The 14,041-nt window shown below is 38.5% G+C and overlaps 1 protein-coding gene across 1 annotated transcript in view; it reads left to right on the top strand.

Moving 5' to 3' along the window:
* Window positions 1-14,041, top strand: part of DMD (dystrophin) — a 1,889,362-nt gene that overhangs the window by 495,881 nt on the left and 1,379,440 nt on the right. The window contains exons 30-31 of the mRNA XM_010599731.3: window positions 13,228-13,407; window positions 13,683-13,811. Of these exons, the coding sequence (XP_010598033.2) occupies window positions 13,228-13,407; window positions 13,683-13,811 (309 nt within the window). The remainder of the gene's footprint in view (window positions 1-13,227; window positions 13,408-13,682; window positions 13,812-14,041) is intronic.

Here is a 14,041-nt window from a genome sequence, read left to right as displayed (position 1 = left end):
CTCAAGGATCTTTAGAGCTGCTACAGTTTCCATCACCAAAGGGCACAGGGACTCCTTTAATCCTCAGCTGGTGAATTCAAATATTTCAAAGACCAGCAGGCTCACCCAAGGTGCATGGGTTTCAGCAGAGCTTCTAGACTAAAACAGATTAGGAAGAAGGACCCGGTGATCTACTTCTGAAAAAATTGTCCAGTTTAAAACTTATGGATAGCAGAGGAACACAGTCTGATATAGTGCCAGAAGATGAGCCCTTTCGGTTGGAAGGCACTCCTAATAAGACTAGGGAAGAGATGTCTCCTCAAACTAGAGTCGACCTTAATGACATGGTTGGAGTAAAGATTTTAGGACCTTCATTTGCTCATGTGGCACAACTCAAAATGAGAAGAAACAGATGCAAATATTTGTTAATAATTGGAATATGGATTGTAGGAAGTACGAGTCTAGCAAAATTGGAAGCCATCAAAAATGAAATGAGACACTTGAAGATCAACATCCCAGGCATTAGTGAGCTGAAATGGACTGCTATTGGCCATTTTGAATCGGACAATCTCATGGTCTACTATGTTAGGAACAACAAATTGAAGAGGAACAGTGTCACATACATCATCCAGTAGAATATTTCAAGATTTATCCTGAAATGCAATGCTGTTAGTGATGGGATAATATCAAATAGCAACATAGAGGGCCAGTTGATACGACTGTTATTCAAATTAATGCACCAACCACTAATGACAAAGATGAAGAAAATGAAGATTTTTACCAACTTCTGTAGTCTGAAATTGATAAAGTAGCAATCAAGACACATTGATAATTACTGGTGATTGGAATGGGAAAGTTGGAAACAAAGAAGGATCTGATTTGGAAAATCTGGCAAGACCAATGAATTATTCAGTGGGAATGCCTTTTTTCTAAAACATAGATGGGAACTATACACGTGGGCCTTACCAGATGGAATACATAGGAATCAAATTGACTACATCTGGGAAAGAAAAGATGAAGAAGCTCAATATTATTAGTCAGAACAAGACCAGGGGTGACTGTGAAACATCATTAATAGCTCATATGTAAGTTCAAGCTGAAGCTGAAAAAAACTAAAACAAGTCCACAAGAGCCAATGTATGACCTTGAGTATATCCCACCTAACTTCAGAAACTATCTCAAGAATAGATTTGGACACTAATGACCAAAGACAAGACAAATTGTGGGACGACATAAAAGACATCATACATGAAGAAATTAAAGGTCATTAAAAAGCAGAAGAGAAAGAAAAGACCAAAATGGATGTCAGAAGAGACTCTGAAACTTGCTCTTGAATGTAGATTAGTTAAAACAAGTGGAAGAAATGATGAAGTAAAAAAACTGAACAGAAGATTTCAAAGGGTGGTTCAAGAATACAAAGTAAAGTATTATAATGAAATGTGCAAAGCCCTGGAGTTTGAAAACCAAACGGGAAAAACATGCTCAGCCTTTCTCATGCAGAAAGAGCTGAAGAAAAAATTAAATGCTTGAGTTTCAGTACTGAAAGTTTCTATGGGCAAAAAATAGAATGACACAGAAAGCACCAAAAGAAGCTGGAAGGACTACATGGAGTCACTGAACCAAAAAGAATCAGTCAACTTTCAAACATATCAGGAGGTAGCATATAATCAAACACCAATGGTAATGGAGGAAGAAGTCGAAACTGCACCAAAGGCTTTGGCAAATAGCAAGGCTCCAGGAACTGATGGAATACCAATTGAGATGTTTCAACAAACACATGCAATGCTGGGAGCACCCACTGATCTATGCCAAGAAATTTGGAAGACAACTGCATGACCAACTGAATTGAAGAGATACATATTTGTGCCCATTTCAAAGAAAGGAGCTCCAAATGAATGCAGAAATTATCAAACAATATCATTAATATCACAAGCAAGTAAAATTACATTGAAGAAAATCCATTGTTCAAAATTTAAAACCCAGTTAAATAATTCAGCCCCTTAAACCTCTTTAATATCCAGATGAAATCTAAAAATTTAAATGTCTAAATATGATTTCCTGGAACATTTTTTAAATTCGAACACATTAAAGCTCATGAGCTTTTTCATGAAAAAGTTTACACACAAAAAGAAACAGTGTTTGATGGTTAACAGGGAGGGGAGGGATGGGGATGGAAAAACACTAAATAGACAATAGATAAGTGGTAACTTTGGTGAAGGGTAAGACAATACGCAATATTGGGGAAGCCAGCACAACTTTATGAGGCAAGGTCTTGGAAGCTCCATAGACACATCCAAACTCCTTGAGGGACCGAATTGCTAGGCTGAGGGCTGTGGGGACCATGATCTCAGGGAACATCTAGCTCAATTGGCATAACATAGTTTATAAAGGAAATGTTCTACACTCTACTGTGGTGAGTAGCATCTAGGGTCTTAAAAGCCTATGAGCAGCCATATAGGATACTCCACTGGTCTCACCCCTTTGGAGGCAAGGGAGAATGAAGAATACTAAAGATACAAGGGAAATATTAGTCCAAAGTACTAATGGACCACAACTACCACAGTCTTCACCAGACTGAGTCCCATACAACTAGATGGTGCCCAACAACCACCACTGGCTCCTCTGACAGAGATCACAGTAGAGGTCCCCAAACAGAGCTGAAGAAAAATGTAAAACAAAATTGTAACTCAAAAAAAAAAAAAAAAAGACCAGACTTACTGGCCTGACAGAGACTGGAGAAACCTCAAGACTTTGGCCCCTGGATACCATTTTAATTCACTAATGAAGTCACTCCCAATGTTCTCCCTTCAGCCAAAGATTAAACAGGCCCAAAAAACAAGGTGAGACTAAAGGGGCACACCAGCCCAGGGTCAAGGACTAGAAGGCTGGAGGAGACAGGCAAGCTGGTAATAGGGAACACAAGGTCGAGAAGGGAGAGTGTTGACATGTCGTGGGGTTGGTAACCAATGACACAAAACAATATGTGTACTAACTGTTTAATGAGAAGCTAGTTTATTCTGTAAACCTTCATCTAAAGTACCAAAACAAAATTAATCCCGTTGCTGTTGAGTCGATTCCAACTCATAGCAGCCCTATAGGACAGTAGGACAGAGTAGAACTGCTCCATAGAGTTTCCAAGGAGGGCCTGGTGGATTCTAACCATGAATCTTTGGTTAGCAGCTGTAGCACTTAACCACTATGCCACCAGGGTTTCCAAAGTACAATAATTAAAAAAAAAAAAATGTATTGGAAACTTTAAAAAAAAAAAAAGCTCAAGAGCTTTTGAAATAGTTTACGTCTAACATTTTTCATAAATTAACTAATAGATTTTATTAATAATATTTCTGTTATCCCCCATGTGTCTGTCACTTTGTCGTACTGTGGGGGCTTGTGTGTTGCTGTGATGCTAGAAGCTATGCCACCAGTATTCAGATACCAGCAGGGTCACCCATGGAGGACAGGTTTCAGCTTAGCTTCCAGACTAAGACAGACTAGGAAGAAGGACCCAGAAGTCTACTTCTGAAAAGCATTAACCAGTGAAAACCTTATGAATAGCAGCGGAACATTGTCTGATATACTGCTGGAACATGAGCCCCCCAGGTTGGAAAGCACTCAAAACATGACTGGGGAAGAGCTGCCTCCTCAAAGTAGAGTCGACCTTAATGACGTGGATGGAGTAAAGCTCCCGGGACCTTCATTCGCTGATGTGGCACAACTCAAAATGAGAAGAAACAGCTGCAAACATCCATTAAAATTGGAACCTGGGATGTATAAAGTATGAATCTAGGAAAATTGGAAATTGTCAAAAATGAAATGGAACACATAAACATCGGTATCTTAGGCATTAGTGAGCTGAAAAGGACTGGTATTGGCCATTTTCCATCAGACAATCGTATAGTCTACTATGCTGGCAATGACAACTTGAAGAGGATTGGTGTTGCATTCATCATCAAAAAGAACGTTTCGAGATGTATCCTGTAGTACAACGCTGTCAGTGATAGGATAATATCCATACGCCTATAAGGAAGACCAGTTAATACGACTATTATTCAAATTTATGCACCAACCACTAGGGCCAAAGATGAAGAAATAGAAGATTTTTATCAGCTGTTACAGTCTGAAATTGATTGAACATGCAATCAAGATGCACTGATAATTACTGGCGACTGGAATGCAAAAGTTGGAAACAAAGAAGAAGGATCAGTAGTTGGGAAATATGGCCTTGGTGATAGAAACAATGCTGGAGATCAAATGATAGAATTTTGCAAGACCAACAACTTCTTCGTTGCAAATACCTTCTTTCACCAACATAAATGGCAACTATACACACGGACCTTACCAGATGGAACACACAGAAATCAAATTGACTACATCTGTGGAAAGAGATGATGGAAAAGCTCAATATCACCAGTCAGAACAAGGCCAGGAGCCGACTGTGGAACAGACCATCAATTGCTCATATGCAAGTTCAAGCTGAAACTGAAGAAAATCAGAGCAAGTCCACAAGAGCCAAAATATGACCTGGAGTATATCCCACCTGAATTTAGAGACCATCTGAAAATAGACTTGACACATTGAACACTAGTGACTGCAGACCAGACGAGTTATGGAATGACATCAAGGACATCATCCACGAAGAAAGCAAGAGGTCACTGAAAAGACAGGAAAGAAAGAAAAGACCAAGATGGATGTCAGAGGAGACTCTGAAACTTGCTCTTGAGCGTCGAGCAGCTAAAGCAAAAGAAAGAATTGGTGAAGCAAAAGAACTGAACAGAAGATTTCAAAGGGCCTCTCGAGAAGACAAAGTAAAGTATTATAATGACATGTGCAAATAGCTGGAGATGGAAAACCAAAAGGAAGAACATGCTCAGCATTTCTCAAGCTGAAAGAACTGAAGGAAAAATTCAAGCCTCGAGTTGCAATAGTGAAGGATTCCATGGGGAAAATATTAAACGACGCAGGAAGCATCAAAAGAAGATGGAAGGAATACACAGAGTCATTATACCAAAAAGAATTAGTCGATATTCAACCATTTCAAGAGGTGGCATATGATCAGGAACCAATGGTACTGAAGGAAGAAGTCCAAGCTGCTCTGAAGGCATTGGTGAAAAACAAGGCTCCAGGAATTGATGGAATATCAATGGAGATGTTTCAACAAGCAGTTGCAGCACTGGAGGTGCTCACTCATCTACACCAAGAAATATGGAAGACAGCTTCCTGGCCAACTGACTGGAAGAGATCCATATTTATGCCTATTCCCAAAAAAGGTGATCCAACCAAATGTGGAAATTATAGAACAATATCATTAATATCACACGCAAGCAAAATTTTGCTGAAGATCATTTAAAAACGGCTGCAGCAGTATATCGACAGGGAACTGCCAGAAATTCAGGCTGGTTTCAGAAGAAGATGTGGAACCAGGGATATCATTGCTGATGTCAGATGGATCCTGGCTGAAAGCAGAGAATACCAGAAGGATGTTTACTTGTGTTTTTTTCACTATGCAAAAGCATTCGACTGTGTGGATCATAACAAACTATGGATAACACTGCGAAGAATGGGAATTCCAGAACACTTAATTGTGCTCATGAGGAACCTTTACATGGTTCAAGAGGCAGTTGTTCGGACAGAACAAGGGGATACTGATTGGTATAAAGTCAGGAAAGGTGTGCGGCAGGGTTGTATTCTTTCACCATACCTATTTAATCTGTATGCTGAACAAATAATATGAGAAGCTGGACTATATGAAGAACAATGGGGCATCAGGATTGGAGGAAGACTCATTAACAACCTGCGTTATGCAGATGACACAACCTTGCTTGCTGAAAGTGAAGAGGACTTGAAGCACTTACTAATGAAGATCAAAGACCACAGCCTTCAGTATGGATTACACCTCAACATAAAGAAAACAAAAATCCTCACAACTGGACCAATGAGCAACATTGTGATAAATGGAGAAAAGACTGAAGTTGTCAAGGATTTCTTTTTACTTGGATCCACAATCAACAGCCATAGAAGCAGCAGTCAAGAAATCAAAAGACGCATTGCCTTGGGCAAATCTGCTGCAAAGGACCTCTTCAAAGTGTCGAAGAGCAAAGATGTCACCCTGAAGACTAATGTGCACCTGACCCAAGCCATGGTATTTTCAATCACATCATATACCTGTGAAAGCTGGACAGTGAATAAGGAAGACCGAAGAAGAGTTGACGCCTTTGAATTGTGGTGCTGGCGAAGAATATTGAATATACCATGGACTGCCAAAAGAATGAACAAATCTGTCTTAGAAGAAGTACAACCAGAATGCTCCTTAGAAGCAAGGATGGCGAGACTGCATCTTACATACTATGGACATGTTGTCAGGAGGAATGAGTCCCTGGAGAAGGACATAATGCTTGGCAGAGTACAGGGTCAGTGGATAAGAGGAAGACCCTCAACAAGGTAGATTGACAAGGTAGATTGACACAGTGGCTGCAACAATGAGCTCAATCATAACAATGATTGTAAGGATGGCGCAGGACCGGGCAGTGTTTCTTTCTGTTGTGCCTAGGGTCTCTATGAGTGAGAACCGACTCAACGGCACCTAACAACAACAACAATTCCTGTTATACCAGGAGCTGACTGAGAGAATCATATACAAAACAATAATGTTAAATTTAATTCAGGATGTTAAATAATGCAAAATAATTGATGTCTAAATATCCATTTATATAATAGATTATTCTGATTTTCACATTCATTTCAGGGACAAATTTTTATAACATAGAACACTGTTGTTGTTAGGTACTGTCGAATCAGTTCCAACTCATAGTGACCCTGTGTACAATACCATGAAACACAGCCAGGTTCTGCGCTGTATTCACCACCCTTGCTATATTGGAGCCCGTCATTGCAGATACTGTCAATTCACCTCAGTGAGGGTCTTCCTCTTTTTCGCTCGCTCTTTACCAAGCCTGATGTCCTTCTCTAGGGACTGGTCCCTCCTAATAACATGTCCAAAGTACGTGAGACAAAGTCTTACCATTCTTGCTTTTAAGGAGTCTTCTGGCTCTACTTCTTCCATCCTTCTGGCGGTTCTGGCAGTTCATGGTATATTCAATATTATTGACCAAAGCCGTAATTTAAAGGCATCAATTCTCCTTTGTCTTCCTTATTCATTATCCATCGTTCCCATGCATATGAGGCCGTTGAAAATACCATGGCTTGAGTCTGTTACACCTTCATCCTCCAGGTGACATCTTTGCTTTTTAACACTTTAAAGAGATGTTTTGTAGCACATTTGCCCAATGCAATATGTCCTTTAATTTCTTGACTACTGCTTCCATGGGCAGTGATAGTATATCCAGGTGAAATGAAATCCTTGACAATTTAAATATTTTCTCCATTTTTCATGATGTTGCTCATGGGTCCAGTTGTGAGGATTTTTGTTTTCTTTATGTTGAGGTGTAATCCATACTAAGGCTGTGGTCTTTGATCTTCATCAGTAAGTGTTTCAAGTCCTCTTTGCTTTCAGCAAGCAAGGTAGTGTCATTTGCACATCACATGTGATTAATGAGTCTTCCTCCAATCCCGATGGCACATTCTTCTTCATATAGTTCAGCTTCTTGGGTAATTTGCTCAGCATAAAGATTGAATAAGCTTGGTGAAAGGATACATTCCTTATGCACAGCTTTCCTGATTTGAAACCACGTAGTATCCCCTCGTTCTGCTGGAACGACTGCCTCTTGGTATATGTACGGGTTTCACATGAGCACAATTAAGCGTTCTGGAATTCCCATTCTTCGTAGTGTCACCTATAGTTTGTTATGATCCACACAGTCTAATGCCTTTGCATAGTCAGTAAAACACAGGTAAACAAGTTCCTGGTATTCTCTACATTCAGCCAAGATCTACCTGACATCAGCAGTGATAAATGATCCATGTCCTCTTCTGAATTCTGCTTGAATTTTTGGCAGTTCCCTGTTGATGTACTGCCACAACTGTTTTTGAGTTATATTCAGCAGAATTTTACTTGTTTGTGATATTAATGATATTGTTCAATAATTTCCGCATTCTGTTGGATCACCTGTCTTTGGAATGGGCACAAATATGGATCTCTTCCAGAAGGTTGGCCAGGAAGCTGTCTTTCAGATGAGCGAGCCCTTCCAGGGTTGCATCTGTTTGTTGAAACATCTCACTTGGTATTCTCTCAAATCCTGGAGCCTTGTTTTTTGCCAATGGCTTCAGTGCAGCTTGGACTTCTTCCTTCAACACCATCAGTTCTTGATCATATGCTACCTCCTGAAATGGTTGAACATCAGCCAATTCTTTTTGGTTCAGTGACTCTGTTTATTCCTTCCATCTTCTTTTGATGCTTCCTTCATTGTTCAGTATGTTGTCTATAATCCTTCAAAATTGCAACTGAACGCTTGAATATTTTCTTCAGTTCTTTCAGCTTGAGAGATGCCCTGAATATTCTTGCCTCTGGTTTTCAATCTCCAGGACTTTTCACATTTTATTAAAATAATTTACTTTATGTTCTCAAGCTGCCCTTTGAAATCTGTAGTTCAGCAATTCTGCTTCATCATTTCTTCCATTTGATTTAGCTACTGTACATTCAAGAGAAAGTTTCAAAGTCTCTTCTGGCATCCAGTTTGGTCTTTTCTTTCTTTCCTGTCTTTTGCCTTCTTCATGTATGATGTCCTTTTTGTCATCCCGCAACTCATCTGGTCTTTGGTCATCAGTGTCCAATGTGTCAAATCTATTCTTGAGCTGGTCTCTAAATTCAGGTGGGATATACTTAAGTATGTACTTTGGCTTCTGTAGACTTGTTTTAATTTTTTTTTTCAGCTTCAACTTGAACTTGCATATGAGCAATTGATGGTCTGTTCTGCAGTCAGCCCATGACCTAATTCTGACTGATGATATCGAGCTTCTCCATCATCTCTTTCCACAGATGTAGTCAATTTGATTCCTGTGTATTCTATCCAACAAGGCCCACATGTATAGTTGCTGTTTATGTTGTTGAAAAAATGTATTTCCAATGAATAAGTCGTTGGTCTGGAAATATTCTATCATGCTATCTCTGGCATCATTTCTATCACCAAGGCCATATTTTCCAACTACTGATCCTTCTTCTTTGTTTCCATCTTTTGCATTCCAATCACCAGTAATTATCAATGCATCTTGATTGTATGTTTGATCAGTTTCAGACTGCAGAAGTTGGTAAAAATCTTCAATTCCTTCATCTTTGACGTTAATGGTTGGTGTGTAAATTTGAGTAATAGTCATATTAACTGGTCTTCCTTGTTGGCATTTGGATGTCATTCTATTATTGACAGCATTATACTTCAGGATAGATCTTGAAATATTCCTTTTGATGATGAATACAACACCATTCCTCTTCATTTTGTCATTCCAGGCACAGTAGTCTATATGATTGTCAGATCCAAAATGACCAATAGCAGTCCATTTCAGCTCACTAATGCCTAGGATATTGATCTTTGTATGTTCTGTTTCATTTTTGGTGACTTCCAATGTTGCTAGATTCATACCATGTATATTCCATGTTCTGGTTTTTAATGGATATTTGTAGCTGTTTCTTCTCATTTGGAGTCATGTCACCTCAGCAAATGAGGGTCCTGAAAGCTTGACTCCATCAATGCCATTAAGGTTGACTTTACTTTGAAGAGGAAGCTATTCTTCAGTCATCTTTTGAGTGCCTTCCAACACGAGGGGCTCATCTTCTGGCACTGTATCAGACAGTGTTCCACTGCTATTCATACGGTTTTCACTGGTCACAGTTTTTTAATTTTTATTTTAATGAGTAGATCGCCAGGTCCTTCTTCCTAGTCTGTCTTAGTCTGGAAGCTCCACTGAAACCTGTCCACCAAGGGTGACCTTGCTGGTATTTGAAATTCTGATGGCATAGCTTCCAGCATCACAGCAACACACAAGCCACCACAGTATGACAAACTGACAAATGAGATATGCCATTACAAAGAACCATTACCAGTTACCTAAATTACCCTTCTGTTGTTACTTCTGGCCTAAAATCAAATGAGTATCACCCAATGAAACCTGTTAGAATGTGTCTTTCCATTTTGCCAGTGGTTCTCTATACTGGCTATACTTTGAAATCACCTGAGAAAGGATGAAAGACTACCAGTGCCTGGGGCAAACACCCCGACTTTCTGATATAATTGGTTTGAGTATGGCTAGTGACTAATATCCAGCAAATTTTGAGAGCCACTGCATAGTGCAATGCAAGATCTATGAATTTCAAGCTGTCTTATGAAATCTACATTCAGTTCAATCAGCCATGTCTTGTATTTTTTTTTTTAAACAATCACCTTTTACAGTTTAAGGAGATCTGGTCTCTGGGCCCAGATTATCTGGATAATTGCCTCAACTCATCACTCCTTTTAGCTATAAAAGCATGAGAACTATTAACTTATTTCTCAAGTCTGTTACACCATCATTCCCATGAAAAATTACATATCTTTTTTAAAGAGAGCACAGTAATTTATCTGTGAAGTGAAATAACACTAGCAGATCATTAACTTGGTACAATGAATGCATCAAGCAGCTGTTACTTAGAAAATAGAACATCTGTTAAATGCCATTGGAGTCACTATTCACTGTCATTATAGTTATAGCTATAATTTCTGTTCTGCGCGTTCTGCCTCCATGAAATTCTTCTTTAATAGACAATAGGTTATTAATAAAATGTCAATACATATTGCTATAAAATCTACTATTTAATGTTTTATATTCTTCTTTAATTTATCATTATATTATTTGTCACATTACACTAATCATAAAATATTCCCTAAGCCTCTAACCATGATAGAGTAATGTAGGGCCTGAAAAAATAATTAATACCATATATTCTCAAGTTTAAGACACATTAGATTGTGTGAAGCACCAGTGATTCAATTACACCACCACTTTAAATGTAAATATAAAGTCTATAAATTTCATCTGAAATTCAGAAACCTTAAATGTAACAAATACACACTTAAGAATTATGGCAATTTGGTAATTTGTTCAGTTTCTTCCCATGAATAGTTTTTAATACCAATATGAACTCCCTCCCATTTTCAATGACCAGAAATGGTATAACCGTTATGTAGATTGAATGCAGAATTATGTTGGGGAGTGGGACCTTTCAAAATATATTTATGGGTGTGTTTGTTACTTAGATCCTTCATCCACATTAGAACGAGCTTGCACACAAAAAAATCAAGAAATAGCTAAAATAAACAGGAATTTAGTAGTATTCCAGTGAAAGATTAAGAAAAGGGTGTTATATACATATTTGAGTTGATATGAGGCTGAGCGAAGATAGAATCTATAGGACAGGAGACACTTACGAGAGAAAAAAGAGGCAGATGATAATATGAATTTAGAGTGAGAAGTTATCCCAGGAATGGAAGTTCCTGGGAAATTCCAACAAAATTTTTGAAAGACATTGGGCACCCATAATGTGAAATTGTAGAAGAGGTCAAGTCTGTTTTAATTTACATCTCAAATAATGGGATGATCCCCCCATCTGACAAGTAGATTATATTTCTCTGCCCTGGAGAATACCTGTGAATGTGGTCCTGTGGGAGTAGATAAGCATCCCAACACATTTTACAGTTTTACCTTTAAATAAATTAAAGAAAATGTTTCCATCATGTGATGGGATTGTCAAGCAGAGACCAACAGAACAGATTTTTCCATCCTGTTACCCCATCAATGAAGTGAGTAGATGAGCTGATGGCTATATCCTGAACCTCAATATGCCAATTAAAATTAGACTCAAACAATGACATTTTAGATATGGGGAAAGAATCAAGATGCATTTTTCAACCCTCATATGAAAGGCCTAAAAAAAAAAATATGAATGTCTTCTACTACGAGAAAGTGAACTATTACACCCATTTTTATATTGTGGAAGTTGGAGTAACATTTAAAAATTGCTATAGCTAGGAAGAAGAAGTGAGTCAATTTGTTTATTTGAAGTTAGTGCTTCATATTTACACTATCTATTCAGTACCTGGGAAACCCTGATGGCGTAGTGGTTAAGTGCTACAGCTGCGAACCAAAGAGTCGGCAGTTCAAATCCACCAGGTGCTCCTTGGAAACTCTACGGAGCAGTTCTGCTATGAGTCGGAATCGACTTGACGGCACTGGGTTTTTTTTGGGGGGGGGAGTTATTCTGTACCTATAAATTATTTGAAATTAAATATGAAAAATAAAGTATGTCATATTGAGTTGTAGTCATGTCTGACATTTTTTTCTTATGTCATAAGAACCCTGAGTGCCATGTATTGTAGTTCATATTATGGTATTGTTGAAACTCCTGGAAGTAGACTTATGACCATTCTGTATGTCCAAATAAAACTGAGTACACATAATTTTGAGTTCCAATTTTAAACTTAACCCTAGAAACGATCACATATAAAGTATCTGAGCTATATATCTGAGTCACTTATATAATTGAATTTGAAGTTGTTCATTCACAAGGGTGGTCCTTCTAGAACCTTCTCCATCCCTCACCCCACAAGTAAAAGCAGAAGGCTTGTGTGCTACCCTAGGTAGAGAATATTTACAACAATTGACCACTTACTAGGTGACAAAGGGAAGGATTCCTGGTGGTGCAGTGGTTAAGCACTTGCCTGCTAATGAAAGGTTGGCGATTCGAACCCATCCAGTAACTCTGCGGGAGAAAGACATGAAAATCTGCTTCCATAAATGTTACAGCCTAGAAAACCATATGGGGCGGTTTTACCCTATCACATGGGGTCACTATGAGTCGAAAATTGACTCTGGCACCCAACAACAACGACAGATTCCAATGGATCCGTATCACAAAAAGGTTAAAATTTCCTGCTGTAGGAATACAATAGCACCATACTCTCTGAATTTCGTAGAATCATTTCCTTATTTGTGGATGGGTTATCTCAGGCCTGCCTTTAGCCAGTCAATGTACAAATTAAGTAAAATAGAAATATGTTTAGATGAACCATGCATATATTTATCTATTAAATGTGTATAATTAGTAATAAAGATTAGTCATGTTTATATATAAATATATGTTGATTTATACCCAATAATGAAATTGTAAATAATACGGTATAATTTTCCTGGTTCATAAATGCATGGTTGTAGGCTTAAGCCCTTGCAAAAGCTTACCATTGTAACCATACACATTGCCATTTCATGGGCATTAAATCTCAAGGCTGCAATATTTTACATGAAGCTGAAATGCTATCCTTTTCACAGGCTACTCAGAAAGAGATTGAGAAACAGAAGGTTCATCTAAAGAGCATCACCGAGCTAGGAGAGTCCTTGAAAGGCGTTTTGGGCAAGAAAGAGTCCTTGGTGGAAGATAAACTCAGTCTTCTGAATAGTAACTGGATTGCTGTTACTTCCCGAGCAGAAGAGTGGTTAAACCTTTTGCTGGTAAGAAAAGGGGATGGAAGCTTTTCTAATCCTCTCCATCGTGGAAAAATAATTACATAAGCATTCAATAATAAAGTTTGTTTGCCAATAACCACAATTGTATTTTCATGTATTTCTGTCCATGTTTCTGCTTTGTTCTGTATTGAAACCACACTGAACAACTAATTTGAATGAAAATAAATTTTCATGTTTTGAAGATTGCAGAAAGTAGGACAAATCCTTTAAAGATATTGTCTAATTAACAGTATGTCACGTCATGTCTTTGTAAAATGCAGGAATACCAGAAACACATGGAAACCTTTGACCAGAATGTGGATCACATCACAAACTGGATCATACAGGCTGATACACTTTTGGATGAATCCGAGAAAAAGAAACCACAGCAAAAAGAAGACGTGCTTAAGGTAGCAAATAAAATGTTCTGAAAAGTGATTTTCAAAGTACACAACAGTTATGTCAGTTCTCTTTGTCCTAGAAGATACTAAGGGCATTTTAATGAGGTTGAAACCTTCCTTCCTTTCTCCCTTCCTCCCTCCCTCTCTCCCATCCCTCCTTCCTTCTCTCCCTCTCTCCCTTATCTCCCTTCCCTCTCTCTCTTCCCTCCTTCCCTCCCCTCCCTATCTCCCTCCCTCCC

Source organism: Loxodonta africana, chromosome X (genome assembly GCF_030014295.1).
Source record: "Loxodonta africana isolate mLoxAfr1 chromosome X, mLoxAfr1.hap2, whole genome shotgun sequence".
NCBI classification, from domain to species: Eukaryota; Metazoa; Chordata; class Mammalia; order Proboscidea; family Elephantidae; genus Loxodonta; species Loxodonta africana.
This window is presented reverse-complemented; position numbering and strand designations above follow the sequence as displayed.